The sequence below is a fragment of the Erithacus rubecula genome (assembly GCF_903797595.1).
Source record: "Erithacus rubecula genome assembly, chromosome: 11".
Classification (NCBI taxonomy): Eukaryota; Metazoa; Chordata; class Aves; order Passeriformes; family Muscicapidae; genus Erithacus; species Erithacus rubecula.
Window position 1 is genome coordinate 20209760 of NC_136663.1, and position 24912 is coordinate 20234671.

Genomic DNA, 24912 nt, shown 5'->3' on the forward strand with positions numbered 1-24912 from the left:
CATCCCAGCCCTGCCAAGCTGCAGCCTCAGCAGCAGCACTCCCAGCCACAGGCTGGGAACAAGGGCAGAAGAGCAAAGAACAAAGCAGAGCTGACTGGGGAATAAAGAAAAACAAGAAAACAACACTCAGAGTTGCCAGTTCTGCTCTTTTCCCTGAGCCACTGGGGAAAGACAGCCCTGTGTATTTAAATATTTGAAAAGTCATGGAGTGAGACCCAAAAAACTCCTGGAGTTCTGCTCTGAGCACAGCTTGGCCATGCAGCCACTCCCCAGCCTGGGAAAGCTGAGACATCTCATCTCCATCCAGCAAAGCCACAGGGTGCCACAGCCACCTCCAGGGCACAGCAGTGCTGCTCTGCCACCACAGCCACCACAGCTGGCTGAGCTCTCCTGTGCACATCACCAAACTGCCTTTCCATTATCATCTGGGGGCAATTTTTGCTATGTGATGATCAATTTCTCAATTAGTTGGACCAAGGAGTGAACACAAAACCAAAACAAACCCAACCCCCAAAGCCCTCTGTGTGCAAAATACAATGTTTTTTGACAACACAGATCTGGCCACAGAGCAGGAAGGTTGATCCCCAACACTGCTGAGCAGGAGCAGAGCCCCATCCACGTGGATCTGACAGTGCTGGGAAGAGCCAAGGCAAACACACAGACTGAAGCAAGACTTGAGAACAAACATTTAAGCAAAAAAAGAATTTACTTAAGGAATACCTTTAAAAAGAATAACTTAAAACCCACGGTGGCCTCATGGTACCTTCCCCCCTTAAGATGAGGCTGGTGCTTGGCCTGTGTGTCTTTCCAAGAACAATCACCAAAAAAACCATCAATTTTTGCCCAAAATCACTCCAGCATTATGGATTCAAAGCAGGCAGCCCAAGACCTCCAGCTAAAGGAGTTCACAGCATGACAAACATGTTCCAACAGAACTGTGCCTGCAGGAAACAGAAGAATGTAACATGTTTGGTAAATACAACTCTCCCCACCTCCAGCAAGGATGTTCCTGAGGCTGGAAATGCAAGGACCAGTTCATTACAGGCACAGGGCTTTGCTGAAGGCTGGTGCTGCTCTTCCAGCACTTGGCAATGCTGCAGGAAAAGCCCCAGAACACAACAGGTGAGCTGAGTGATAAAAGAGGCATCAAACCACAGGGGAGAGGGGGCTACAAACTATAAAAAGGGTCTGTAAGGAGCCAGCCACCCCCTCAACCCTAAAACAACAAAAGACAAAGGGAAAATGTCACTGCACCAGGACTCTGCAGTGTGCAGACACAAACTGGGAAAATCTCCCTGTTCTTTTCCCTCTTCCTTGAGTATTTCAGGAGGAAGAAGCACACCCACGTGCTGGCAGCTCCTTGTCTTTCCCTCTCACTTTGCCACAAGTGCTGACTAATTAATTATGCCCAAAGCAAGACCTTCCTGCAGCCACTGGAGCAGGAGACTGCACAGCAAATGCCTGGCACAACAGGTGCCAGATGCAGGTATGGATCTGAAATTGTGCCCATCTCAGTTTCATGCCATGATCCCCTGCAGCTCTGCCACTCTCAAAGTGTTTGTTCCTGGCTGTGTGAGGAGAGCCTGGAAGGAGAAGCAGAGTGAAGCTGTCAGGACACAGCCCACAGCTGAAGAAAAACTCCCAGGAGCTGATCAAGAGAGGAAATCACCAGACATGGGCACAGAGCTGGGAGTAAAGCAGGGCAGGCAGTCTGGTTTGGGCATTTCACACTCCTCCAACCCCACAGAAATGGGGCTGCACCAGCTTGGAACAATGGGAAGGCAGACACAAAAAGGAAACCAGCTTTTTATACTCTCTCAGTGCCTGCCCAGCTTAGGGAGCTTGTGCAGTGCTCCCATGAGGTGGTCAGTGGCTCTGAGAGGCAACAGGGGTCTAAAACCATGGCAGGAAACAACAGGCACACTCCAGTCTCCAAAACTCACCTGCCAGTGCACTGCTTCCTAATTTGCTTAGCAACTATCAAATGAAAAGCCTGAAGATTAAAGAAAAGCCCAGAGGAGGGCAAGGGAAGAGGGGAGAGGATAAAACATTGCAGCATGAAGGGACACTCAGAGGGAATCACACCAGCAGATGTCAAGTTGCTCCCCAGCCCACGAGCAGCAGAGGAAGACACCACAGTGCTGACTTCCAGCTGAAGTTCCTTCTTTTTACATCAAGATGAGATTTGGATGCTTCAGATCATTTTTTTTCCCTTCAGCCCCCCATCCCTGTCCATCTCTGTTCAGGCCACCTTCATCAGCCACTTCTGCAGGGCCTCCAAGTCAGCTTCTCCCTCCTCTCCCTTGCTGCCTCGAGCACTGCACTCCACAAATTCCACTTTCATGGGCAGCTGGGAGAAGTCAAAGTCCTTGCCCTTCTTCCCCAGCTGGGCAGGGCCCCCTGTGGCTGAGCCATCCAGGCTGGTGGGGGCTGCAGAGCGTGTCACCCGCAGGGTATTGCTGCAGGAGAGAAGGGAAAGGGTCAGGAACTGAGGAGCAGCAGAATGTCACCTGCACCATGGCTCTGGCATGCCTGGGATGCAGCTCTGCCAGCAGCAAGCCTGCTACACCAGGAGCAGCAGGGCACTCATGGAGAGGTGCTCTAGCAGGTTTAGTTTTGTAATAAAGGACAGCAGAAGTCAGGTGATGATGATGATGATATCCTTATCTCACTTTGCCCATAGTAAAGACTGGAATAACAGTGCATAACAGTGCAGAGTAACTACCTAGAATTCCAACACCTACACACAGGTAGCTGGCAAATGCTTGTCCTTATTCTCCTGGAAAATGTGAATATGTGGCAACTAACTCCTCTGCTACAAACCAGAAGGTTGGGTATTGAGCCTGGAGAGGCAGAGCACAAACACCCCTGCTGCCTTCTGCTGGCCAAAGGCATTATAGATCCAGGGAATCACTTAGCTTGGAAAAGCCCTGTAAGACCATGGAGCACAACTGTAAACCCACCATCACCAACCCACAGACTGAACAGACTGTTCCCAGCTTCACAGGAATTCACACACAGCTCAAGGGAGCTCACTGAGCTAAGAAAGGAAGGACAGGAAAAGCTCAGAGGCACTGACATCCCATTCCATACTTACAGCTCTTTCTCCAGCTGCTGCTGGATGAGTTTTGCTGATTTTGCCATTGTGACATCTGAAGAAAAAAATAAGGAAATCAGCTCTTTGGTTGTCAGAATTCAGAACCTGATTCCTCCCCCCAAAGCAAGGGCAGTTCATACTGGGCAGTCACTGGAGTTACCAGGAAAAGGACAGCTGTGCCTGCAGCAGGATTAGCTCTGGGATCACAGGCATGAATGGGAACAACCCAACAGTTTCATATAATACAGAGCATTAATTTTTTCTTGCTGGGCAGGAAGACAGTTCAGAGGATGGGTTTGATGCACCACCACTCCCTCCTGTCCTGTGCTCTCCACCTGTGGCATGCAGAGCCATGAAGGCCTCAGGCAGCTCCTCAGTTAGTGCAGGAAGTAATTACAAAACCCAGATCTGATACTGCCCCAAAACATCCAGATGTTACAGAAAGACCCATACTTTCACTGTAGAACTTGTAGGGGTCTGAAAACTGAATCTTTTCCAGCAGCTGGATTCAGGCTACTCCAGAAAAACATGGAACTCTGGCAGCTGAACAACTCATTTTAACTTTGAAGCTGCTGAGTGTGTAGGGATAGTTCATTATGCTCCAGCTGATCCTATTTCCTGCTGCCTGGAGACTGAGGACCAGCTCTGCCCAAAACAAGCAGAACCAAAAAGCCACACTTACACCCACCCAAAGAGCTGCAGCTCTCTCAAGCAATCCCCCAAACACTCCAGCTGACTAGGCCAAGCTCAGAGCTCAGTGCCAGGCTTGCTTTTGCTGAGCAGCAGGCAGGCAGGGCAGTGGCAGCCCTGCAGGTACCTTGCTTGTTGCAGGCGATGAGCAGCGCGGGCGCGTTGCGCAGCACCGTGCTGTCCACCAGCACCTGGAACAGCAACTCTGCCACGTCCTTCACCTCCCGCTGGAAGGCCACGCTGTCCACCACAAACACCATGGCTCTGGCCAGGGGGAAAGGACAGGTGTTGGCATCATGTTCTGCAGTCATCTTACCCTGCAATCCTTGCCTTGGGATGAGATTTGCACGTCTGGTGTCACCCAGGATACCCCACGCCCTGCCCACAGCTCCCTGCTGCACTACAAGCACAGGTAAGTAGGAAATGCAATTTTGGGATTGCTCTGTGCAGGGTCAGGAGCCTCTTGTGGGCCTCTTCCCATTCAGGATATTCTTTGAAGACAAAGCAACAATTAACCAGCAGCACCCCACAGCAGAGCTCTGTCTCTTGGGGCACAGCCCAGCTCACAGCATTCCCAGCACCACCACCTGGTTTATCCCTTTCCAAAGGACCATCCTCCCTTGATGATCCCCTCATGTTACCTGGCTGCTGCCTTGAACCTCTCCAAGAACTGCAGCCTCAGACTCTCATGGCCTGGAAGGTCGATCAAGGTCACAGTAGTGCTCTGGAACACAGGCAAGAAGGAATTAACAACACCTGGTCTGGGGTTCCTGTGACCACAGACTGGGGAAAACCAGCCTGGATTTGTGTCCTCAAGGCACAAGCCCATCTGCCCCTGACACAGAATATAAACCTACAGCCTCACCTATTCACACACACACCAAGTCTCCCCAAATACACCAAACCTTGCTGGGAATAACACAAAAATGCCTTTTTAATTGAAAGCTGCAAAGGTTTCCCTTCCCAGGAAAGGAAACAGCCAAAGGCAGATGTGGGAGAGGACAAACAGCCAAGCAGGGCCACGTCACTGCTCTCAAGATAAGGCTGCAGGAGCCCCTTCCTGCCCACTGCTCCTGGATTTTATTGGAAACCTTGGCTATGATTTAAAAAAAAATCAAAAAAATCAGCAATCTGCCTTGCAGCATTCCACTGCCTTGCCCCCTCCACACACTTGTCTGCTCAATTAAAGACACATAAAAATAGAAAAAAAAAAAATTAAAACTGTGCATGTACTTTTACCAAGTTTGTAACCTTATTATTACTGTTGTTGATAATGACTGAGGTGAAAACAACCTCACAGTTCACCAGCAGTTAGGGTTCTCCCAGCATTCTGCTCTCCCTGCCACATGTCCATCCAGCACAAGAGATTTCCAGAATTAAAAAATTGCCAAAAACTGTAAGTAACCAGGTGTGTGACAGCCCAGGACCTAAAACAACAAAATCCTTTCTGACACCATATAAAGTGCAGCTGAAGCCTCTGCTTAAACCTGATAAAGCTTTTAATTTCAGGTTTGCATGGGAGAAAATAAACCAATGCAACAGAACAGTGAACACCCCCAAATTTCCCTCCTGCTCCAACTCATAGGTGTGGTTTTCAACCAGGAAAGCAAAGAAAAAGCATTTAATACATTCCCAGTATTTCCTGGCTTTCTCAGCTTTCTGCCTGGAAAAATCCTATCCTACACTGGGACCAGAGGCTGAGCAGCACAGAGAAAGGCCAGGTTTAGCAGAGGGAGCAGGGAAAGGCAGCAGGCAGAGCAGGGTGAGACTCACCTTGTCCTGGCTGACCCTGTACAAGGCAGAGCTGTCGGTGATGGAGGTCTGGGTGTCACGGTAGCGCCCCGAGAGCAGCTGGGGAACAGGCACAGCTTCAGCACACACACACCCCAGCCAGCACCTGCACCACTGCAGTGCACCCACAAACTGCAGTGACTGCCAGGGGTGATGGCATCAGGGATCTGATCTCAGTTTCCTGCAGGAAACGACTGCTGGGGTCACCTCCCCCAATTGATTAAAAAAAATAAGTATATATTTGTGAATATCCATTAAATAAGAAGGAAGAGTGTGTGCCTGCAAATCCTTCAGTGTTTTCCAGCTGGCACCATGGTAAGTATGGCTGTGCCCCTTTCATTTTCAGACTTAATAGGAGCAGAACACCCAGGGCTGGAAGGGACCCACAGGATCATCAGCCCAACCCCCGGCCCTGCACAGACACCCAACAATCCCACCCTGAGCATCCCTGGGAGTGTTGTCCAAACCCTCCTGGAGCTCTGGCAGCCTCGGGGCTGTGCCCATTCCCTGGGGAGCCTATCCACTGTTCCATCACCCTCTTTCCCTAATATCCAACCTAAATTCCCTTGGCAGTTCCCTCGGGTGCTGTCCCCGGTCCCTCCGCTCCCCTCGGGAGGAGCTTCACACTGCGCTGAGGTCAAGCATCCCTAAGCCTTTTACTGTGACAAATTCAAACCAAAACGCAATTTGACACTCCGCGGCAGACAAAAATCGTTCTCCATCCCTCTTTATACCCATAAACCTCAATTTTTAGGTTTCATTAAAAGATTAAAAATTGAACTAAAGGGAACTCCTTCACCTCCGTACAAGAGCCCCCCGCTCACCCGCGCGAAGAGCAGTGTCTTCCCCGCGTCGCAGAGGCCCAGCAGCAGCACGGCCTTGCGGCTGCTCCTCCTGCCCTGCACGAACCGCCAGATCACTGCGGGAGAGAGGAGCATGAGGGGGAGAAGGGGACACCTGAGCCCGCGGGGGGAAAGGGAGGTTCCCGCAACTCACGGAAGGTGACGGCGACGGCGATGAGCGCGACGAGCACGGAGAGCACGGCGGGGCCGTGCAGCTCCCGCCGCAGCGCCTCCAGGTGCGGCTCCAGCCCGCCCGCCATGCTGAGCACACGTGGACATGCCGCACTTCCGCTTCCGGCCCCACGGCGCGCCGGAAGGGCGGGGCGCGGGGGCTCATGGGAGTGGTAGTTCTCTCCTGCTGTGGGGGCTCAGAGCTGTCCCAGGAGTGGAGGTGTCTCAGGGATCATTGGCCTCTTGCCCACCTTGGCTCGTGTCCAGCCGCTGTCACCAGCACCCCCAGGGCTATTCCCAGCTTTCCAGCCACTCTGTCCCAAACCTGGAGCATTCCATGGGGCTGTTTTGTGGTGCAGGGTGAGGAGTAGCAGGAATACACTGAAACCATGAGAGGGATGTTCTCCTTTGGGAGCTGCCAGGAGCAGGACAGCCTGGCCAGTGTTATAAATGAGAAACAAAAGGCTCGATATTTGGCAAAATTTCGATTGCTTTATTTTATATAGTCAGAGCAAGCAGCGCTGGGGATACACGGGGGTCACTGCCCTCTCCATGCTGCACCCAGCTTTGGTTTACAGCTCCCTGTTACAGCATGGTTTCCTTGTAGTCATTAATAATTGGTATTTTTACTGTCGTAATTCTGCCAGGTCAGCAGTGGGATCTCTGGATGATGTGAGTTTCTAGACAATTTGTCAAGTCCCATTGATAACCATCTGCTCTTGGTAGATAAGAAATGACAGAAGTCAGTCTGGTCTCAGGGATAGGCTGCAATTGGTTACACAAAGGCAAGAAATCTGATTTTTCAGAATCTGTTGGGCTGTGTGAAAGCCTTGTTTTGCCAGCTGTCAGTAAATACAACTTATTTAGAAAACATAATATTCATAACAGGAGGATTTAAAACAAAATTATTTAATAATATATTTTCCTTTCTTTAGTGTCATGCTTCATTCAACTTAAGCATTCTGGTTTATACAAACCCCAATACTTTTGTAATTAACACGAATCTTTTATCAATTATCACACAGGGAGGTTGTGGAGTTGCCATCATTGGAGGTCAAGCCCTGATCCCTTTCCTTGAGCAGCAGATTGGGCTGGAGACCCCCAGTGACCCCCTAGTGAGGATCCTTTTATCCACCCCTTCTCCTTATGGGACAAGGGCTTACATCTGGCATGAAATGCAGATAGTGCAGCTTTTTTAGGAGGAAAGTTTCCTAATTGTAGCCATACTGAGTTGTAGAAACAGCCTGTTAGAGGCACCAATTCTCTTTTTTGGCTGGTTTTGAAGAATTGGTAAAAATCCACCCGTTCAGTGTATTCATCTTACACAAAATGAGGGACTACATTTCATCCTTTCCTGTCACACTCTGCATTTCTGCCATCCAGGGGGATTTTCAGTCAGGCTGGTGGATTTCTCATACTTAACATATGCATGCAAAAATCATCAAAAGCCAGGCAGCTCCTCCATGCTTGCCTTGGCAGCAGGATTGGGACACCCTGGATGAGCCCAGGATGTTCCTCTGGAGCAGAGAGCTTCAGAAGCCCTTTTTATTTCATCTTTGTAGTTTCACTGTGGCTCAGAATCAGGCAAAACAAACCACATGTTTGTTTTCAGGTCAGCAGCACAAAATCAGGCAGAATACCAAAACAAACACTTTTCTGAGCAAATCCTAGATTTTTCCAGAAAGGAAGTCTAAGCCTGGACTTTCCCCATCAATGCATATATGTGCTCAATGGTGCAAGAGACCCAGTCCCAGCCAGTTGAGACACAGCAGTTTCTGTTCACACTCCCATCTTATTCCCACTGTATTATTTTTTGTTTGGAGTGGTTTTTATTCCTTCTTCAGGTTCCCTGACACAAACACTCTCCCTTTTCATGTGTCCCAACCACACTAGAGAACCATCACCTGCCAGGGAGGCAATGGGATAATCTGGATGAAGCAGGAGCACAGAGAGTACAATTAACAGATAGTTAATTAGGCTCCAGGGTATATTAAATCCATTTTGCTTCAGCAAATGGTGCAAGAAATTTCCCTAAGGATGAGCACTAAATGACAACAGCCATGCTGGCACCTTTGAGATGCACTGAGGAAGGAATGGGCTTAAGAACCATTTGTAAAAATCTCAGGACACCAGTTTAGATTAGAGATTTTATTTTTTTTTTTTTTGCTGTGCTGGCAGCAGAGAATGTAAAGTGTCAAAGAGCTACTTTCAGAGTGATGAGGGAGGGCAGAGAAAGCAGTGAAGGCAGAGGGCCCTCTGCGGGTCAGTGTTTGGTGCTGAGGGCACGAGAGGAGTCATGGCTTGAGGTTTTCTCCCCCACCTCGAGGATCCTTCCCATCTCACTACTTGTCTCCAAGGAAGGTGCACACCTGGAGAAGATCTGGAAAGGGAACAGAGAAGGAAAAATTCAGATCCTGCTTTTAAACACTCCCATCCCACCAGCACGCACCCAGCCATGCCAACAATGTCACACCATGGAAAATCCACAGTGTGACACAAAAAAAAAGAGCTTTAACCACAAATCCCACACTGATGGATCCAGGGGGGTTCTTTGGGCTGTTTCTCAAAGTCCATATTTTCTGAAGGTGAGGAAAAGTCTTTTATTCACATTGCTGCCAGAGCAACAGATTTTAAGTCTGTTCTCAGTTCACCCAAGGAAGTTTGAGAAAAATAATACTGGCATCTTCTTCCTTTAAAGGCATTGAATGGACAGTTCCAGAAGAAGCTGCTCATGCTTGCAAAGTAAGAACTGCAATTCAGGACTTCCTCTGGGGTTATTCCAATTACCTGATGGATTGCAGGTGTTGAGGCTGGCAAGTGAAGCATAGTATTTATCTCCAAGGAATTCCTTGTACGACATTCCCTCACGGAGCTTGATCAGGCACTTTGTCCGGTCTTTAAACAGCAGATCCTTGGATTCATATGCAAACATGTTGAAATCTTTATTCCTGGTTCCTTTTGCTCCAAATAGCCTCTGGAAAAAAAAAAAAATAGAAATTTAGGATTGAACCTTCTGTCTGTATTGCCAGGATGGCAGAGGAGAAAGAGCACTTGGGAAGGGGTGGAAGAATGGGGAGGCCAAGGGACAGCAAAGCTGTCACCCCATAGCAGTGAGGTAAAAGCTTCCACCTTACACTGACTTGGGGAAAACCAGAGCAACCCCACAATATTTCTTCTGCTCTCAGCACTACAAACCTCTTGGCTCTCCAGCATCTCACGGACTTGCTGTGCTTTCTCAGGACGTGCCATCACAGCGTGGGTAGGGACTTTGGCCAGGTTGCATCTCCTGTAATCCATCACGTTTGCCCGCTGCCCGTCAGTGCACAGTAGCTCAAAATCATCCATCTTCAGATTTTTGGCCCAGCTTTCTGTATTTTTGCCTTTAAAGAGAATGGGTTTGGAGATTTAGAGATCTTGTGCAGCAGGAGAACATCAGCTAAGCAATCATGCAGATGGGGAAGGCAGCCCTGGTCACATACCATCAGTGTTCTCCTCAACGATGGAATGCTTGATAAAGGCCACATCCCCTTTCTCAACCAGACACCTGGGAAGTAGGAAAAAAGGCCAGTGATGTAAGTGCTTGAATCCTGTCCCTTTCCCACAGATTTGATTTAGACTTGAGTCTTATATTGTACAATTAATCTCCAAGTCTAGGAGCCCTGCCACAAATACATTACACAGATCTGAAACATAGTCTTTACACTCCTCATTTATGTTAAAAAAGGAGCCCTTCTGCCACTGTGGGAAGGACTGTGCCTCTGTGAGCAGCCCCAGGACTCAGGGGCAGCCTGGGTGTCCAGCACGTACCGTAGAGCTCCGGTGTAGCCGTAGTACTGCTCGTGGCTGCTGGCGACGCAGTTCTCCGGAGGGACCCCTCCTGAGCCCTTGCACAGCTGGCACAGGCGGGACGTGGGAGGGGACCCAGGAGCACAGCCCTGGCTGAAGTATTCATCTGGAGGCAGGAATTGGAGAAATTCACTTTTCCTGCCCTGAGAAGGTTTGATTTGGATAGCACATTCTCATCCTGAGTTTGTGTTAGTGGAAGGAAGCTGGAAATGGGCTGGGAGAAGGAGCATGACTTAGTGGGCAGCAAATCATGTGCATCCAGCTTTGACCATGGAACTTGGGTCCTGCTATTATTGGTAATTATTGTTGTTGCTGCCCAGAGAAGCTGTGGCTGCCCCTGGATCCCTGGAAATGTCCAAGGCCAGGTTGGATGGGGCTTGGAGCAACCTGGGACAGTGGAAGATGTCCGTGTCCGTGGCAGGGGGTGGAATAGGATGGGCTTCAAAGTCCTTTTCCACCCAAACCAATCCAAGATTCTGTGATTTTGTGACTCTGTGATTCTGTTACTCTGTGATTCTGTTACTCTGTGATTCTGTGATTCTGTGATGAAGGAGGGCCTAAGGCTCAAGTGCAACAGGCACTATTTTAGCATAAAAAGAGGAATGTTTTCCCTGCAAACCATTCCCAGCTCACACAGAGCCAGCCCAAGCCTCCACAGCCTTTATGGGTCAGCAGAGGTGCATTTGGCAGCAGTGTCAGAGCTCTTGGGGTAGAAGGGACAGTGGGAAAAGAAGGCAGGAATAAAACTTACTAACACTAATATCTTAATGTGGTTAGATATTTCCTTTTAATAATGATATGCTTACTTTGTCTTGGTTGATAACATTGATAACATTTCAAAATTATTTCTGTTGGATCATAACTCTCAGTGAATTCTCAGGCAGTCAGATCAAACCCTTTAAGTTTCTTGAAGATCAGCCTCTGTCCCCTGTTCTCGGCCCTTCCCCTCCCTTTGAGTTTCATCCTTTCTCCCCACTCCACACCCTGCACAAGCACCATGACCATGTGGGGCAGTCCATATTCCCTTTTTGGGAATGCCTCTTGGGCTGCTGCAAAGTGAAGGGGAGAGATGTGAAAAGAAAGCAAAGACCCCCAAAGCAGCTGATGTGCAGACACCAAAAGCCTAAAATTTTGCTCAATTTTGCCTTAAATAACAGAGTCTTCTCCATTTCCTCCCTCCAGGACAGAATCTTTGAGGCACAAGAAATTTTGACAACCCCATAAAGGATAGCAAAACACTTTTTAGTGAGCAGATTCCCAAGCAATGGATGCCAAACTGGACTCACCAAAGTTGCAGTTGCCTGTCCTGTTGTGGATCAGACCCATGGGGATGTTCCAGCCAGCAGTTCTCCCCACGGCAGTGTGGCACGACTTCTTCCCCTGCAGGTTGTTCCAGCTGATGTCCTTGTCAGATTTCTTCACAACAGCCACAGCAAAGTAGGTTGCTTTCAGAAGATAAAATAGAGAAGAACTGAGGCCTGGTTCTCCAAGGATCCCACTGTGATCCCTTAGGAGAGAGCACTGGCTTCACTTGGGAAAGGGCACTTATGAGCAGCACTGAATTACTTTGGGGTTATGAATACTTGGCCAGGAAACAACAATAGGAGAGGTCATAGATGTGATGCACCTACTTCCACCACACCCCTGGGAAATTATTATCCCTGACATTTCCCTGCCTTCCAAAGCTCTGGCACCTGAGTTTATAAGAAGGCAGGACACATGAGGATTTTGTATCCTCTCCTGATTTCTTATTCTCTCCTTAGCAAAGGACAGAACCCTCCCCTCCTGTCCTCCTTTCCATTTCCAGAAAGAACAATTTCCCAATGCTGCAGCCCAGACCCTCTTTGTCTGTTCACAGCCCTGACACTGTTATGGTGTGACCACACTCATCTCTGCCACTACCAAATGCTTCACCTTGGTCTAATTTTCCCTCCAACTTCTAAACTTATCTCCCTACACTGGACACTCTTTAGGTGGAGACTGGCCATTCATAATTCTTATCTGCTTTTCTACTTATATGCCTTTGGACTGTTTTCTGTCCCTCTATTGGCAGTAATTACCTGGTTCTTCTTCTGAGTCACAGTGATTATCTGTGGGAGGGGAGAAGAAGAAGATGTTAAGTTAAAGACATCTCAAACCCAAAAGAAGAATCGAGCTTGCTAATTTCTGGAGAAACTCGGTTGTAGAAGTGACTATTTCAAGTAACACCTTGTGCATCAGCAGAACAAAGCACAGCCTCCAGCTGCTCCTCTGTGTTAAAACAAGCAGTTTTATCAAGGCTGGTGCTAAAGGAACAGGGCATCCTAATTAAAATAAAGAAGAGTTCCTGACTATCCATGAGCAGAGTGGCCTCAGAGCACCATGTATTAGTCTGGATATTAGGAAAAGCTTCTTCCCCTAGAGGGTGCTGGGGCACTGAGCAGGCTTCCCAGGGAATGGGCACAGCCCCCAGGCTGCCAGAGCTCCAGGAGCATTTGGACAATGCTCCCAGGCACAGGTTGGGCTGTGTCTGCAGGGCCATGATGATCCTGGTGGGTCCCTTCCAACCCAGGATATTCTGTCATTTCTGCAGGATGCAGCACTGCAGCTGCTTTGTGAGATTCCAGAATGAAACTTTGGCACCAGCCCATTCCCCACCACCTGGACCCTGAGACAGAGCTGTGCTTACCCTCATAGCTCTCTGCCATCACTGGCACCAAGCCACACATGCCAGCAGTGTAGACAAAGCCTCCATCTAAGCTGATGGCATCTGCTTCACCTTTCTGCAAGGGAAAGGCACAGACATGAAACACTGTGCATCCCCAGGACAGCTCTTTGCAGAGCTCAGATGGCAAAAGAAGCACCTGAGAATTTCACAGTGAGGAGAAAAGGGAGAAAAAAAGCTGTACCATGATCTTAGTGATGCATTCCTTGGTGTCCTCTGCCACAACACACTCCACATCCCCATTGCTCATCACACTCCAGACATCACACTTCTTCTTCTCATCCCTGCCAATGGCACACCACTGGACCTTGCTGCCTCTGCGGCTGGGGGTCAGGCGGTCTGCAAAGGCAGCACAGGGGAAACAGGGATGAGATGAGCCCAGCAGAGCCACATCCTGGGCACCAGGGACTCAGCCACAAACCACCTGGACACACCAGCCTGCTGCTGCTCAGGGCAAGCAGCTCTTGTTAATTTAGCCTTGGGCTGGTGAGAATGGAAAAGGTGGTGCTTGAGCTGAAGTAGGCTTAAAAATCAACTTACAGGTCAGAAAGGTGAATTGCTGCATAACAAGCCATTCAGGCAGATTTCTGTTAGCTAAAACAGCACAGCCACTGAATGATCCTGTGATAACCTGGAATTGCTGCCTGTAATTTGTCCCACATTTCTGCACTGCTCACAGCCCAGACAGCCATGAGACTAAGACCAGACTGAGCTCGAAAATTACAAACCAGTTATGTTTCTGTAAAACAGTGCTTGAATTATCTGCTTTGATGCTATGTAAAGTCCATTCACCCCTTTCCATAAATGCCACTTAACTGAAGTGAAGTACTTTCAGTTGTTCTGAATGAATTCTAAGTGGATTTCAGAGATAATTTGTGGGGTGTTTAACTCTCAGAAAGCTATCAGAAAATACTTGATGAGTCTTGATGAAAATCAAGGACATGTGAAGTGTCTGAACCTGGTATCCTGGGATGTTCCTTCTTTTTGCATCCCAGAAATGTCTTTTCCAAGCAGCAGTTTTGACCATCTCTACCAATCTCTACCACCAGCTGAATAACTGGTGTGGAGTTTGTGTAGATTTTCCGTAGTTGTCAGTGTGGTGATTATTTGGGTTTGGATACAATTAATTCCTTTGTTGATGCAAGTGAAATTTTTGAAGGTTCTGTGATTTCACAGGACATATTTTGCAGATGATACAGTCTGTGCCTGAAAAAATCACATTCCATTTGCCTGGCTGTATTTGCCAGTGCCAACTCTTCCACACAGCCCATGTTGGCATGACATTGGTGTTTGATGTCCTGCCTACCTTTCTGGAGGCTCTGGACAGCACTGTAGTACTCAAAGCCCAGGTAGAGCTGAGCATCCATCAGTGAGGGGATTTGCTTCAGCTGTACTGCAGAGTCTTTGAAAAGCAAGTCTTTGAGGCCTGGGTCCTTCTTGCCAGGAGGCCCAAAGAGGTGGAAAGTGCTGGTTGTGCCCACACCATATTTTTCCTGCCACAAGGAAAAAAACAAGTATCAGCAAATAACCACAGCAAAACTCTCAAAAAGTTGGAGAAAGCAATCCAAACCAGAGGACAGGGGATGTTAGAGGAAGGAAAGGAGGGATGGGTGATACCTGTGCTTTGGAGAGGAAGTTCCAGATGTCATTGGCCTTGCTGTCATCTCGAGCCACAACAGCATGACCAGGCACCTTGGCCCAGTGACAGTCCTTGTAGTTGTCCACGGGCTGGCGGCTGCCATCCAGGCACAGGAGCTCGTACTCATCCTTCTCAGCTGGGGCATTTTCTGAAGGAAGGGAGCAACCATGAGATGCAAGACCATGGAAATAGGAAGGCAAGTTCAGGAAGCTTTGTAAACCATTTATTTCTGTTGAAGCTCTGTGGGGGTTGCATTGGGGTTATCTTGGGCAATGCCTTTGGAAGAGAGATCACCTCAGCCGCTGCCATAACTAAACCAACAGCACGAGGATTTAAGCACAAAGGGATACAAACGTGTTTACAAATCCCATACAAATGGACTGAGCAGGTCAGGAGCTGCACAGTGGTCTGTGAAGTCCAGTAGGTGACTAATGTCAAGGCTGAAGCCAAAGCCCAGGACTGAGATCACAAGGTTACAGGAGAATTCAAGTGTGAAGGGACTTTTGAAGATCCCTGGTCAAGGCAGGGTGTTCCCTGCAGGAATGGAACAGGATGTTCTGGGTAGATCTTGAAACCCTTCAAGGATGGAGAGTGCACAACTGTCTTGGACAGCCTGTCCCACTACCTCACTGTCCTCAAGGGGAAAAAAATTCCCCTGGTGTCCAGTCCCCAGGCTGATCAAGCCCAACCCACAGAGCACTTCCTTGCAGGACAGTTATCCCTGCCCCATGACCACCTTGGTGACCCTCCACTGAGCTCACTGCAGGTCCTGGGTGTGCCAGGCCATCCTTGGTCTCCACAGGGTAATAAATAAATACAAATAAATATAAATAAATCATGAATACCTATTATCAGTAGATATTTAGAATAGAGACTCAACTAGGTAGAGGCCTTGTCAAGCCTCTAAAGGAGGGAATGATGCCTTAAGTTTTAGCTTTCATGGTTTCCAGATTCTGTATTGCATTATTAGTCTATAACTCTGAACTTCATATAAAGTGTTACAAGTTCTTCTCACAGCTCAGTCACACAAAACAATCCTTTTCCAGCCCCAGAACCAAGGACACTGCTGCAGCTTCAGCCCAAAAAGTGCAAACAGCAGCAAATTGAGGAGAGAATCTGGGAGGATGGGGCTGCAGAATCTGGACCTGGAATTGGACAATGAACCCCAATGTGTAAATGGACCAAAACTTATAAAAGTGTGAAAACTCATGACCAAGGATCCATCTTGGGTGTAGCCACAGCCAGGCTCTTGCACTGCCCAAGGTTAATCCTTTTAATTAACACCTACTTTATTCCTTTAACTCTGCCCAGCCCCTGTTCCAGGGAGCCTCTCAAGGCATCATAGTGGGCTCTTGCTGTGGGCTGAATCCCCTTCAAAATCCCTTCCAGAGGGATGGGTGACCTGCTCAACAGCTCACATTACAGCTGGCTCTGATATATGGCACCAAGCAGAAGAAGAACCTCAGAGAAGATAAAGTGGATCCACCATCATCCCATTTCTCAATAACAAGGATGAGTCAGTTCACAATATGCAAAACTTTTTTCAAGAGATGAAAGAAACATTTGGGCCTGGAGAGGAATGAAAGCAGTGTAGACAAATTGCAGGATGGAGTGGCAGTGAGGGAGCCAGAAAGAGGAGAACTGAGGGATCTTGCAGATGTACCTTGAACAGTTGTGTGTTTCACAAAGGCCACGTCTCCTTTCCCATCTTTCAGACAGCTGCAGGTGGGAGGAACAGAAGTTAGGAAAACAGACATTGTGACTTCCTGTCTCCCATTTCAACAAATTATTTTTGGCATAAACTGCAGCCGTAGAGAAATGGTTTTCCCCAGAAAAATTTATGCTGGAAGGGAAGAAATTGTAATGGCAGAGGATAATTCAGTCTCCTCAGGACCCCTGATTCCAACACAGCCCTCCTTGGTATAACAAAAACTTGCATGTGTCTGGGCTATGATGTTTGCCCAAAGGAAAAACAGCTCTCACTCACTGGAAAGCTCCAGAATATCCTGAATAAGGTCCTGTACGGGACATTTTGGTCTTGGCATCCCCCTTGCACTGACGGTACAGTTTGGGTTCAGTGGTGGCACCAGGAACACAGCTGGCAGAGAAGAAATTGGCCACGGCTGTGGGTGAGAAGGAAGCAATAGTTGGTCCAAAATTCACTATTAGGAGGATTGGCAAAGAAGGGGATCCACAAGAAATGTCAGTGCCCTGCCAGCTGCCTCCCTTTGACCGTGCCACCAGCCTGGCTGAACTCCCAATGTCACTGTCACCTCACCTTGCTCGATGGAGCCCGAGTCTTTGCCGTCCCACTCGATGTCCCCACGGTGGATGAGTGTCCCAATGGGGATGACCCAGCCAGCAGACCTGCCCAGCCCTGTGTGGCAGGAGGTCTTGCCCTGCAACTCATCTATTGAGAAGCTTGTCCCTTTCTTCACGACAGCCACGGCGTAGTAGTTGGTGGTGGAGCCTGCAGTGCAGGAAAAAAAGGAATAAAGCAATGAGAAAAGAGTATTTGGGAACATTTCAAATCCTGCTAAACCCCCAGTTTCAGGGAACAAAGTGCTGCATTTCCAGGCAATCAGTGGATTTGGTTGAACACTTGTGGTTTTCTCATTCTCTTGGGTACTTTTTTCATTGAGCTAGTGCTGCCCATATTAAACTACTGCTGCACACTATAGCTTATAGTAAGGGGCCTGAAAATGCTATCACATTCAAGGTGCCATAGTTTTGTAAGGAACTTCAAATCTTTTTGGAAGTCTCTACTGGCAAGTTTCTTCTCAAATGCCATTGCCTTGTGGGACTGAAACTCCATATTTAGTCTTCAGAATTTCACCCAGTCTGTCACATGCTATATATGGATACAATGACTGAGTTTGAGGGGTGGTAAAGACCTCAGCCTTTTAGGTTTAAGATATTTTCCTTAGCTGCCACATTGGAAATGACTCTGCAGAGTTACTTTGATCCTGAATATTGCACACAAGCAGGCTGAACTCCAAGGAAAAGGTCAAAAGAGATTGGGAGCTTTGGATGTGGCAGGGAAATAGCATCTGTTTGGCTCCCAGGAAAAAGATGGGAGAGATGAAGGATGGTAAAATGAGTGAATAGGGATGGAGCCATGGATCTCACTCTGATCAGAAGGGATTGTTGCAGAGCCCATTTTATGCTTCTCCTTTTTTCCTGGGCATTGCCTGCATTTCTTGCCTCAACTGGGTGTCACTCCCAACCACTAGTAATGCTGTTGCCTTTCCAATATTTTTTTTTCCCTGTCTTAATGACTGCACTGGAAATCACAGACCTTTTCTGTGCCTCCCAGATCCATGTTTTACCCACAGAGTTCAAGGCCACTGAAATCTGAAGATCTTTGGGACCAGCACAATTTTTATGCCATGTTTCAGGAGGACCATGATTTCTGCACATGGGATCAGAAATCTTTACTGCAGCAAATGACAAGAAATGGGGTACTGGATCCTGTGACCATGGGTGAGGATCCACATTTTGCTGAACTGCCCCCCACATCTTCCATTCTGGGAGCTGGAAACCAAAATACTATTCCAAAATATATGAGAACTCTGCATAGAAAGAATGGCCTTTGCACTCTTAGTTTGTTCCCACCACTTGGCTTAAAAATATCTCATGGAAATGTACCTTCACTGTGTTCATAGACCTCAGCAGCGATGGGCTTCAGCTTGTAGGGAGCGAGACCTGCCTCAAAAATTTGACCTCCATCCAAGCTAATGGCATCTGCTTCATTATTCTGAACAACAAAGAGATTTCATCAATTAACAAAGAGCAGGAAAAGCACTTCCCTGAGTCTCTCCTGCATCCTTGTGTGTAACAGGGGGATCACAGGTAGCAGTCAGTGACTGAAAGGAAACTCTGTCTCCAGATGTAACAGGCTGCTGAAACATCCCAGCAGAGGAATTCCCTGCCCACTCACCGAAATGGCTTTTATGCAGTCGAGGTAAGATGCTTTCTCCAGGCAGCTGAAAGCAAAGTTCTCCTGTTGCATGTGGTCCCTCAGGCTATTGCATTTTTTCTCTTCTGCTGAGGATATTGTGCACCACCTGATGCTTGGCTTTTGGGGAGCAGCAAAACACAGAGCTGTAGAAAGAACCAGAAATAAATAGTCTCAGAGAGGTAGAAAGGTGTTGATAGGAGAGAAACAGCATCTCTGTGAGCACAAGGTTACTGCTTCCCTGTGGTCATGGTCTTGGGTGATGGCCATGTGCAGGATCTCCCAAGCCATGCAGGAAGATCCTTCCTTCCTTCCTTCCTTCCTTCCTTCGCACCATCAGGAACACCTGGGACAACCTTTCCTGTCCCTGGACTATGGTGCTTCAAGCAACCTGGACTAACAGCAACATCCCCAGGATTAGGAGAACAAATCCACACACTTCAATAGAAATCAAGCTCAAAAACAGAGGGAACAATTGGAGCACTGAAGCAGTGCCTGTGCCAATAACCCCAGAGGGGGAGCAGCTCTGACCTGGTCAGGCTGGTGCAGTGCACTGCCACTCTCACCTCCTTGGCAGCTGAACAATCTGATATATTGAACTGTCCCTGTGTCTCACCTGCTCCACTGCACCCCGTGGGAGAAGCCATAGCACCACCACAGTCCTTCCATGAGTCCCCCCACCAGCAAAAGCAGCTGAATGGCTGCTCTGGGGGACCAGAACAAAGCAAAAGCCTCAGGTGGATGCAGATTTATGTCTCCTCCAGAAACCTGAACCCAGAAATGCTGGAAACTTGCAGTTCAAGGATGTGGCCAGCCTGTGCTGACACTTCACCTTCCCTCTATCCCAGGCAGGGCTGTGCAGACCAAGAGGCCACTTGCACCCCTCTCTCCCTCCAAACCATCAATGACACATTTCATTCAAACAGATCCAGGTTAACCTGTGTTGTTTCCATCTTCTCTTCCATCTCAGAAACAGCCTCTCTTGATTTCTGAGCCTCTCAGTGGAGGTGCTGAATTTGGCCCCAGGGAGAATCCTTAGCCTCAGTTCCTCTGGCCACCACCACTTTTTTTCATATGTTTTTCAAGTTCATCATTAATTTTTCAAGTGTTGGCTGCACAAAGCCATGGTCACCTGGACCTAATGCTGGCAAGCATCCTGCCTGGGGCAGAGGCTGGGTGGGACCTCCCAAGTGAGTCAAAAAAGCTGCACTGGTGACACTGGGAAGGTACTGGCAGCCTGAGTGCCTCAGCCACTGTCACTGGCCTTTTGGGTGACCTCTTGTCTCTTTCTGTGCATCGGAGGAAGAGGAAGAATCATTTAAAAAAACATCTTTTGCATGCTAATATTCACCAGAGGTGCTGAAGGACTTCCTGATGCCAGAGGCACAGGGAACACTTCCTTCCAGAGGCCATTAATCACCACCACACTTCATGGGGGATCAGAGGAGCTGCCTACTCCAGGAGGGAGATCCCTCTTTCCCTGTCCAGACATCACTCCCCAGGCCAGTTGCAGCCAGCAGCCTCCTGGCCATGGCTACCTGCACGTTGGCTGCCAGAGCAGTGAGCAGAGAAAGAGGAAGGAATTGCTCCAAGCAGCACAAATTTGGCATAAAATAAGCAGGAGCCTGAGCAAAGTGCAGGACAGAGCAGCGCAGGAGCAGAGTGGGAAGCACGCTGCCTCTTTCAATATTTAAGCTCTACTTTATTGTCACTGCCCTGAGTTTTAACCAAACACATGTACAAGCTTGCAGGCAGGTCTTGCAATGATTTCTGCCCCCTGGCTGAGCCCGTGCTCCTCTCCCAGCCCAGCAGCTGGCCGGAGGATGACTTTCCCCTTCTGCCCGTGGCAGCAGGAGCGCGGAGCCTGTCCCGAGCGTTCTCCTCCGTGGTGGTGGGAGCGGAGCATCCCTCCTCCTTGCAGGGTAGGCATGGGCAGGGTGGGGGCTGCCCCCTCCCTCCATCCCACGGTAACACTCAGAACACCCTTCTCCTTGGCAGACGCACGGCAGCCAAAGCCAGCAGCGCTTCTTGTCCCGGCTTTTCCCAAACTGCTGCCTGGCTCCGGCGTGTGCCGCACCAGAGCAGCCTTGCCTGGGGGAAACCATGGAGGTTTTGACTTCCTTCCCCCAAAGGCTGCTGCCAGCAGACACTTACCCGCTATCCCGAAGGACAGCACAGTGAAGAGTGCGAGTTTCATGCTGGTCGGGTGCCGTGGGAGGGGTGCAGCAGCCTTTGGTCACAGACCATCCCCTCCAAGTCTGTGATGGCTCTGGAACCGCTTTCTGCCCCTTTTATAGAGGAACAGCCTTGGCTGTGTTTGCAGAAGCAATGACCTAACACTGTTTGTCCTTCCTTGTTTCTCAATAGCTCCTAAATCGCCCCCCTCCCTGGATCAGCCCATTTTTAGGAAGCCTTTCACTTTGGCACTGAACCCTTCCGCAGGCAGGAGTCGGAGCAGGACAAAGCGCTTTGCGCTTTACAAGGGGCTTCAGATGGAAAATTCCCGAGTTGTGACATTTGAATTCTCCTGCGGGCTGAAACGCCGCAGGAGGGGCGATTTTCTTTGTGCTGCCCACCCACCCCCTGCCTTGGCCAGAACTAATCTCAGAAACTCCCTGCTGGATGCAGAGCCGAGCTTTGTGCGTTTGCCAGTAAGGGCTGCCGAGGTGCCCGTCGCCCCTTGGCTCGCAGCACCGAGTGCCTGCCCGCTCCCTTGCGGGATCCGGGCAATGGCAGGGGATTGAAAGGCAGTAAATTATTCTGACACATGATCTGGCGAAAAAAGAAACCCAACAGCAGTGACCAGACAGCTAGAAAAGTTCCCTGCAGACAGAAGGAAGCATCACGCTGCACTTTGGGTAAATTTTGGGGATGAATTTGGGAAGAAATGCCGAGACTAGCAGTCAGCCTCCTCTCACTTCCCCTGCAAACCTTCTCCATCCCATTGTGTCCCTCCTGGCCTGTCCCCTGGGGTCAGTGGGGCATAGCTTGGTTTATTCACAGCCCTTGTGATGCTGCCCCAGCCTTCATGTCCCCACCTTTGCTGGCAGGTACAGGCTCCAGCCTTTGGCACATGCACACAAACTGAGAATTCCCTGGACCACATCAACCAGCCCTTGAGCCTGGACAGCATCCCTGGACCACTGCTAGGGCTGGTCCACTCACCATGACCCCCCACAGAAGCTACAGGCTTGCTGTTGGAAGCCCAAACCTCCTGCTTTCAAGAGCACAAGCCTTCCTGGAGGGATGATCTCCTGCACCCCCTGCACAGGTCCTTACTCTCCTACAGCCTTCACTCCCTACACAGCTGGAGGGTGTCTGGAAGCACCTGGGCTGGCTCCTGTCCCTTCTCCCAGCAGGTTCAGGGCAAAGTGACCTGCAGGTGGTGGTGGTGGTGCCCAGAGTGGCTTCAGCACAGGTGGGAGCCCAGTGCCAGGCCAAGGATTTGGCTCTACAGAGTGACCCAGGGAGGGTGGAGGCCCTCAGGCAATGACCACCTGCACCGTGGTACCAGGAGCCCACCCTGCCTGTCACTGAGTGAGAGGCACTCCTGGCCACACTGGTTATTTCAGCATCATCCCTAGCACTTCCTTCAGCATGGCTGGTTCCAGAGCAGAATTTCTTGTGCCCAGAGTGTCTCCAAACACACTGCAGCTGGAGGGGGACTTTCTCCCACCTCAAGCCTGTCCTTTTAAAAGATCTCTCATCCATATTTACTCAGCCAAGCTGTGGCCTTCCAGGGTCTTTTTCCACCAAGACAGGTGGAAAATTAAATCCACTGAAATCCATCCCCATCTTCCTGTAGGTCTCACTCATGCAGCCTCAGCAACATCCCCATCCATGGGAAGAAGAGGCTCAAGGGCTTGCAGGAAATTGTCGCATGTGGTTCTTCCAGAGCCTTTTGCTGATTTGTTCCAAAATGCCTCTTCTAACAGACATATTGAGAAACTGCAGTTGTGGCTGAAACAACAAAGACACCTGAACACATAAATATTGTGGAAATGCTTGGACATATTGACTCCACAACTAGTTACAGTGCTACCCGGATAAAGATACTTTTACCTCATTACAGATGGAGGGGAAAGGTGCAGAACAGAGCTTGGAAAATATAAGGGATCCACCCAACAGAAGAGCAGTTGCTGGAAGAGCCCAGACTATCTTTGCCTTCTGTATATGGTTCCCAAACCATTTTCCATGGACAACTCACTCTCTCCCTTCTCACATTATGCTTTCAACTCAATGCCTTCTCTGCCTGCCAAGGGGATGGCTGTGATGCCATGCTGATGGCATGGGTGGTGTTCACACCTCTTTCCTTTGCTCTCCCAGATGGAATCAGGACAAATCCTGGAGTGAAGGAAGAGGCTTCGATTTCAACAACTCTTGTACTTCAGCAACCTTCTGAACTTCCAGATGTTCAGCCACCTGGAACATCACCAGCCACATACAGAGGTGCTTCTACACCTCCTTTTGGTGGCAGCAAATCCTTTCTCCATGATGGATTCCACTCTCCTCCTGGTGTGCATCCTTCCTGTGGATGCTGCTTAGACAGCTTTGACTCCTGTGGCCAAGCCTGCAGAGAAATTCTTCCTCCACACATCTTTCCGTGGCAGAAGCACAGCAGGCCAGGGCTGTGTCCTCTAGGCCACCTGGCTCAAAAGGACTAACAGCTCTCCAAGGTAGTTCTTTCTGAGGACTAAGCCTCCCATGAGAAGCTCTAGAAGGAAAAACATCCTGGGTGGCCTCCAGCAGCAAAATGCCATTCTTTTTGGAGTCCAGGAGGGATGAACTGTGTGATACAGTCAATTTTCTCCCCTGAACATCCATCAGACCCTGCTTTGACAAATTTTGTGTTAGAAAATGCACGTTTAGTCACAGGGTGAATCCTGCCTGTCAATAAGTACATGCACCTCCCTCTGCAGGTTCTGGTCAGAACTGTGCCTTGCTGCCTGGGTGCATGGTTGAGCCCATTCCCATGCTTGTGTCTGGCTGGCTAAACTCAGATTGAACAGCAAAGGCCAATTTTTAGTAAAGCTGGAAATTCTTGCTGCCTTTCAAGGCAAGAGCTCTGGCTCATGTGAGCAGGAGCAGCTTTACCAGAAAGGACAGAGCTAAGTCAGTGCCCCTCAGATTTTGTCCCATTTATCCAGAAACATCAACCTTTCTGTAGTGCAGACCTCCATGGAACAAGCTGAATTACTGTCACACATCCCAAGTTCGTTGCATTGCAACACTGCTGATCCTGCCCGTTGTGTTTTCCAAAAGAGGATGCTGCTGCTAAAAATTACATGAACGATGAAGAAATACAAATTAACACACCCTCTGCCCAACCACGGGTCATTGGTGATGCATAAACACAGCTGAACCCTGGGGAAAGAACAATGCCAAGTGAAAGAGAAGGTAAAATAATACTGTTTATTTCCACATCTCCCTCATTACTGCAAGGCTGCGTGTGTGTGCACTGCGGTTTGTGGTTGGGATGAGGCTCTGCTGGAGTTTTGGCTGTGTCCTAAGGAAAGGACTTTTTTTTTGCAGCTGGGATAAAGTTAGAGCTGGCATGGATGTGTGGGAGAAGGCTTGGCTTTGCCACAGAGCTGGCTGCTGCCCATGGCACAGCTCATCCTGGAGCCAGTGCAAAAAAGCACTGAGAAATCTAAGATGAAGGCACCACACCATCACAGGTACCTCACCCAACTCTTTGGAGCAGTTATTTCCATAGAGGTGCTCCCAGGCTGCTGTGGAAGCCTTTGGAGCTAACGTTGGTGTTCCCAGGGGTCAGCAGGCTGGCAGCTATGATGAGAACCCAGCTCACCTTGAGAGATCTTAGGCTCACCTTCCTGAAAATGGAAGCAAAAAACAAAGGGTTTGTTTTTTGAGCTTGGAGGTGGGTTGGGCTGAAGGAATAGGGCAAAATGACCCACCAGGAGTGTCAGCTTCTCCAGAAATAACTGGTTTCCCTCTAGAAACAGGAATTTCCAATTTGTGGGTTGGAGAAGGCTGAAGTGTCCCCACAACAGGGATGTCAGCACATAAAGGTTGGGCTCAAGTTCTTGTCCTGTCCTGGGCCTGCAGGTGGAGGCAGGAAGAGCAGACTGATGGGAATGAGTTTTCCCAGATCATCTTTTGTCAATAGGCAGGGTGGGTCAGAAGCTGAGACTGGCACCCACACCAGCTGAG

At 49.1% G+C, this 24912-nt stretch overlaps 2 protein-coding genes across 2 annotated transcripts; both read right to left on the minus strand.

Annotated features, from left to right (window-relative positions):
* Positions 1–687: 687 nt before the first annotated feature.
* Positions 688–6706, minus strand: SRPRB (SRP receptor subunit beta). The gene is made up of 7 exons (XM_079315390.1): positions 6575–6706; positions 6403–6497; positions 5561–5638; positions 4429–4511; positions 3915–4051; positions 3098–3152; positions 688–2459 (listed from the first exon to the last, which is right to left on the minus strand). Exons 1-7 carry the CDS (start codon positions 6678–6680, stop codon positions 2243–2245), a joined length of 771 nt encoding a protein of 256 aa, XP_079171516.1. The 5' UTR covers positions 6681–6706; the 3' UTR covers positions 688–2242.
* A 2028-nt stretch (positions 6707–8734) lies between these two features.
* TF (transferrin) lies at positions 8735–21333 on the minus strand. Its single transcript, XM_079315364.1, has 17 exons — positions 20893–21333; positions 18721–18884; positions 18429–18537; positions 17059–17250; positions 16768–16903; positions 16444–16499; positions 14759–14928; positions 14448–14634; positions 13326–13480; positions 13106–13199; positions 12498–12527; positions 11724–11882; positions 10399–10543; positions 10071–10135; positions 9787–9971; positions 9379–9565; positions 8735–8971 (listed from the first exon to the last, which is right to left on the minus strand). The coding sequence occupies exons 1-17, from the start codon at positions 20933–20935 to the stop codon at positions 8934–8936; spliced, it is 2115 nt and encodes a 704-aa protein (XP_079171490.1). The 5' UTR covers positions 20936–21333; the 3' UTR covers positions 8735–8933.
* Between the last annotated feature and the right edge of the window lie 3579 nt (positions 21334–24912).

Bases quoted from the DNA above. Each gene is read 5' to 3' on its own strand.
- TF (XM_079315364.1), bottom strand. From the start codon at position 20,935: ATGAAACTCGCACTCTTCACTGTGCTGTCCTTCGGGATAGCGG. The intron at 16,904-17,058 runs GTGAGGTGACAG...TCTCACCCACAG, and splicing joins CTCGGGCTCCATCGAGCAAG to CCGTGGCCAATTTCTTCTCT. The intron at 14,635-14,758 runs GTATCACCCATC...TCCTTGTGGCAG, and splicing joins ACTTCCTCTCCAAAGCACAG to GAAAAATATGGTGTGGGCAC.
- SRPRB (XM_079315390.1), bottom strand. From the start codon at position 6,680: ATGGCGGGCGGGCTGGAGCCGCACCTGGAGGCGCTGCGGCGGGAGCTG. The intron at 5,639-6,402 runs GTGAGCGGGGGG...CCTGTTCCCCAG, and splicing joins AGACACTGCTCTTCGCGCGG to CTGCTCTCGGGGCGCTACCG. The intron at 4,512-5,560 runs GTGAGTCTCACC...CCTGTGTTCCAG, and splicing joins ACAGGGTCAGCCAGGACAAG to AGCACTACTGTGACCTTGAT.